Source organism: Montipora capricornis, chromosome 3 (genome assembly GCF_036669925.1).
Source record: "Montipora capricornis isolate CH-2021 chromosome 3, ASM3666992v2, whole genome shotgun sequence".
Classification (NCBI taxonomy): domain Eukaryota; kingdom Metazoa; phylum Cnidaria; class Anthozoa; order Scleractinia; family Acroporidae; genus Montipora; species Montipora capricornis.
Genome location: NC_090885.1, coordinates 9,895,878 through 9,900,877, shown reverse-complemented (window position 1 = coordinate 9,900,877; position 5,000 = coordinate 9,895,878). Strand labels below are relative to the sequence as shown.

At 39.3% G+C, this 5,000-nt stretch overlaps 1 protein-coding gene across 1 annotated transcript; it reads right to left on the bottom strand.

Annotated features, from left to right (window-relative positions):
• Window positions 1-2,757: 2,757 nt before the first annotated feature.
• Window positions 2,758-4,438, bottom strand: LOC138039821 (major facilitator superfamily domain-containing protein 12-like). The gene is made up of 3 exons (XM_068885661.1): window positions 3,909-4,438; window positions 3,293-3,401; window positions 2,758-2,985 (listed from the first exon to the last, which is right to left on the bottom strand). The coding sequence occupies exons 1-3, from the start codon at window positions 4,436-4,438 to the stop codon at window positions 2,758-2,760; spliced, it is 867 nt and encodes a 288-aa protein (XP_068741762.1).
• Window positions 4,439-5,000: the final 562 nt, after the last annotated feature.

Sequence of the window (5,000 nt, the reverse complement as noted above, 5' to 3'; positions counted from 1 at the left end):
TCAAACCAGAGAAGGAGCGGTTGGTGGGATGGATGCGGTACGTTAAAGATTCTGTAATCCCGAGCTCTGCAAAAGTGAAAACATGGCACTGAATAAAACGAAGCTTACAATTCAGACCGATTCGCGATAAATCGAAATAAAATTGATGAAAAATAAAACCTATCCTTACCTCACTTTTCTGTCATGATTCCTGAGCACTTGATGCATCAGAAATTGTTCCTGAGACGGCTGAGGAGAGCGGCCTTGTCAAGTTTTGTCTTGCACCAAAAAATCAAACCATTGGACAACGAGCCCGCGGCATGAATTTCATGTGTTTGCGGTTATATTATTAAATGGCAAAAGTGCGATTTGTATAAATCGCAATGTGCGAGTTATAAATCACACTTTGTAATTTATAAATCGCAAGATTACGAACTTTGTGATTTATAAATCGCAAGGTTACCAACTATGCGATTTATAAATCGCAAAGTTGATAACCTTGCGATTTATAAATCGCGAAGTTCATAACTTTGTGATTTATAAATCACAAAGGTACTTCAATGTTTCATTTACAAATAACATAAAATATAGGGGGAAAGTACTTAAATAGTATTTTTACATTTGGCGCCCCATATATGACTGGCTTCCTACTTGATGTTAAATTTGTGGAAAAAAAAGGGGCGAGGGATCACGTGATTACTTTCGACAATCAACTTAACCGCCTCACAAGGCAACTATGCTGCCTTGCCGAAAAATATCTCTTCATTTTCTTCAGTAGGAGGCAAGGACATGTCCAGCTGGGACTTGTTCACACGCACTTTACGGTGTTAGCGGAGAGGTTCCTCACAGACTATGTCCGTTTTATGCTTTGGTCAATGATAGAGCTGCCTGAGTGATCACAAAAATGCAAAAAGCGCGATCAAAGAATCACAAATTTGCCCAAAGTGCGAGGTTGCTTTTGGCCTTGCTTTTTGATTGTTGACTGGATCAAGCCAATCACTAAGTGTAACAAAGATAACCGATGGGTCTTGAATGTATATTTATTTACATACGCATGCAGTCTTTCAGAAACCTAATGATGGGCGACACTGTTCGACTATTATTCGCTAAAAAATCACTTCAGTACGGGACCCGTTTTAAAGCCAAAACTGGATCTAGACATTGAACTAATTCGTTTGACCATGCAACCTTGCCTGGGTTAATGATAAACGGCCGTGAAAGTTGAACATAACGAGCCTAAGATCGTGTTTAACTTAAGAATGAACAATGTTTTAGTTACGGGATTTCTCCATTGTAACTTTCTCTAACTTTGTTGTAATCTATTACGAATGAAATGAATAAAATTGATTGAATGAAATGAAATCTTCATTGTATTCGTATTCGTATAGCACTTCATGTAAAACCACTGTACTATGACCTACGCTGTATAATATTTTTTTGGTAGTTTATCGATATCTGATTGCATTGCTTAAGTTTTTCAGTCATGTTTTCCCAAAAAGTTGAGACTATCTCACAGTCCCAGAAGAGATGAATCAGGTTTTCGTGATGGTTGTGACAGATAGAACAGTTTGGGTCTTGTCTTATTTTAATTTTTGTTAGAAAAAGGTTCGTCGGTAAAATTCTGTGCAGGAGTCTGTATTGAAAGTTTATAAGTTTAGTGCTTTTAGCTATATAGTGCATTGCCTGTGTGCAGAGAATTTTTGCCTTAGCCTTCCAATCACTTTCCAGCACTAAAAATTAGAGGTCATGTTCATTTTAATATGAGCGTTTAAAGGCAAAATAAGGGGTATTTTTAGATGGCTCTTTTGTTTCAATGGTAATCTATTATGTCACATTAATAACTGCATATTGTTAAGCAATTTATTGATGTTTTATCATGATACGATAACCTTGCCGCTACGTGAAACGGTGATGCAGAGTTAATCGTTCTGATAAGACATTGCCCCAGGCATGTGGAATTCGGCAAGGGCTACCTTAAATGGGATATTAAATTACGTAGACCGACAATAGACCCAATAAATCTTGGAACTGTTTTCTAAACGAGGGCAAAAGGGTAAGACACATGAAGAACCAGATCTGTTGTGTTAAAGGGATTCCGAACTAATTTGCCCGGTGTGGGTTGTATAATAGTTTGCCCAGACAAACAAACGTTGAATGATGAAGGTTTTTTAACTTATTTAACTTTCTTTTTCAAACTTCACCTTTTACTTTGTCCAACAATTAAGCTCTTTCCATCTGAACTTTTTGTGACTTTCTTGAAATAAATGTACATTTTTTTACAATTAGACACCCAACCTGTTTCACGACGGGTCATCAATTCTCGATCAGCGTCCGAAGGAATGAAAGATGTTGAGCTCTAAGAAGGAAGGAAAATGCTATTCACAATGGGAATTAATAAAGCAAATGTCTATGACATCGTCCGTTTACCACTCTCGTTATCGAGATCCGCGAACAACTACTTTCTCAAAACATAACCACATTACAAACAAAGGTTCAGTTTTGGTAATGACCAAGTTTAAATGTCCATTGTTTCAGTAACAGAGGACTTTAGGACTCAACAAATCAAACATCGGTTTAAGGAAGAGTTGATAGAAGACAAAACAGGACTGAAATTCCCATGGGAATAACTCTTGGAGGTCGAGAACCAACAATCGAAACATGTCATGGCAAATCAAAAGACATCATCCTTAAGATTATACCATGGATCCTGACTGTCTTGCCTTAAAGAGTTGATTATTTTTTACAGGTAATCTGTACACCCGCATTCTGCTTTACTAACTAGGCATAACCGAACGGACTCAGTGAAATGAGGCAGTGGGTTTTCAAGCTAAAGCAGACCAGCGTATAGACTAAGCCCAGATCTACCGCGAAATTTGCTGCCTGTAGGGTCGATAACTTCCTCAAAGGGATGTCGGGATTCGCGTCCTTGTAAAGAGGCTCTTTAGTCCCCACATGAAATATCAGAGCAAGCAAAACCCCTAGACCTACCAATATTGCAGTCATTACCTGAAGTATATAAAATTGAATGTCAGAGGATGCCAGTTCGAAGGAAAGAGCTGTATCCAAGACCATGGGTAAGAAATTCAGATATGTCCAGAAATGCAAATAATTAGATGCACGTGGATTTCAATAAGAAATTTTGACTTCTGTGGCGAAAAGACAAATGATCATTTTAAATATTAAATTGTCAAAAACCCCAATGCCCCTTACTCTATGACTTCTGACCCCGATGGTATGGAACCATAACGTAATAAAATGTCCATACAGTAGTTTCAGTAAAGTATGATAAAATATTAAACACAAACTACTTTACCATGAAATCCTTGGAACTGTTTTCAGAAATTTGACTTTTGGAGTCTAGGCCAAATATTACCCAAGCCACAGCACAGGTCGAAATACCACTCAAGTAGGTAAAAGCAGTCCTAAAATTTGGAAATTGAGTGTTTAATTAACACTTAAAAACTTGTGGTTTGACCATTATTATGAATATCAAGTGTAGGAAGTGGATTTCGAAGAAAAAAAGGAGGAAAGGAAGTTAAATCCTAGAGAATGATAGAAAAGTGCAACGATGATTTGCTGCACTGGGGGCCCATTTTTTAGCCGCCCCCAGGCCATGCGGAGGCAGTGCGGCCCAATGGTGAGGGCGCTTTCCTTGACGGTTCAAGACCCTCTCTGACCACTCGTTAAATTGATCCTGGTAGTCCCTGGTTCAACTTCTCGGCTGTACTAGTAAATAGCCAACTGGTTTGTCTCCGGCCAGTTGGGATTCTGAACAGTTGTTATTGTTTTCTTCTGCCGTTTCGTTGATTGTGTTTGAATGCCCCTGAAAAGCCCGAATGGGGACTGGTCAATTAACTATGTAAGCATGTTCCTATACACTAGCAGCAGTCTTAACAGTCAGCCTTTAAGATAAAGGATTACGTACAAACCTCCATGCGCTCAATTCTACTGCTTTCATCTGATCTTTGGCAATGATTGGAATAAGAGACAAATGAGAAATATCCAATAAGCTGCCGGCGACACCCAAAATGACGTTCAATGCTCCAAAGTATATCAGCAACCGTTCTTGTCCATTGTCAAGTTGAAAAACGTAGAAAGGAGTGAAAAACAGCGGGACGAATACTGCTTCCAAAATCGTCGCACACAAATGCCAAGACTTTCTTTTTCCAAGCTTTCGGGAGAGAAATGGAACGCGGATTCTGTCCACCAAGATCGCACAAACAGGCGACATGACAGTGTGAACCAACTGTTTTTCAAGAATGAACCAGCCGCAATTTGTGGCAGAGAGATCAAGCACGTTCATAAAGAAGACAAGACGGAAAGAGAAGAGAAGTTGTCGAGTGATGTCATTGATGGCGTGGCTCAATCCACAAGCAAAACGTTGAAAGAAGGGTGTGCGAGATTCTCCCTGTGGCTCCCTTAAATCATAAGATCTATGTCGCAGAAACAGTGCATTCATTGTGAAAACCTGAAAAACGTGATTGCGAGTTATTATTTTTTTTACAGCGAGTCATAGGGGTTGGAGGCTGACAGGTTGCGGAAATAACAAAAGGTTAACTTCGTCCGGAAGTTTATCAGTTCATAGATCTCCATATGTAGAAAAAAAACCCTTTCCAATTGGTTATTTGATACTTAGGAGATGGGTAATCGTCGTCGTTCGTACAATCGTTAGGCTATTAGTCTCTCCCCCACGGGGCTTTTCAGGACTAATTTACAATGCTTTGTGGGGGACTTTAGCCAGACTGCTTGTTACGCAGATTACAATTAATTTTATGGAGGTGAAAGATGCCCCCGTCCAGATAAGGTTAGACCACAACACCGGGGACTACGTCCCCTACTCTTATCGAACAGTGAGTGAGTTCTTTAACGTCCCATACTATTTAATTTCCAACAAGGGTTTATTGACGAACCCTGAGGTCAAGATAACTGGGTATTGGCCAAATTCTTTTGCGAGTTTCGTCTCGGTCAAAAATATGCAAAAAAATACCGTACATCAAAATAACCTCTCGTGTATAAAGATT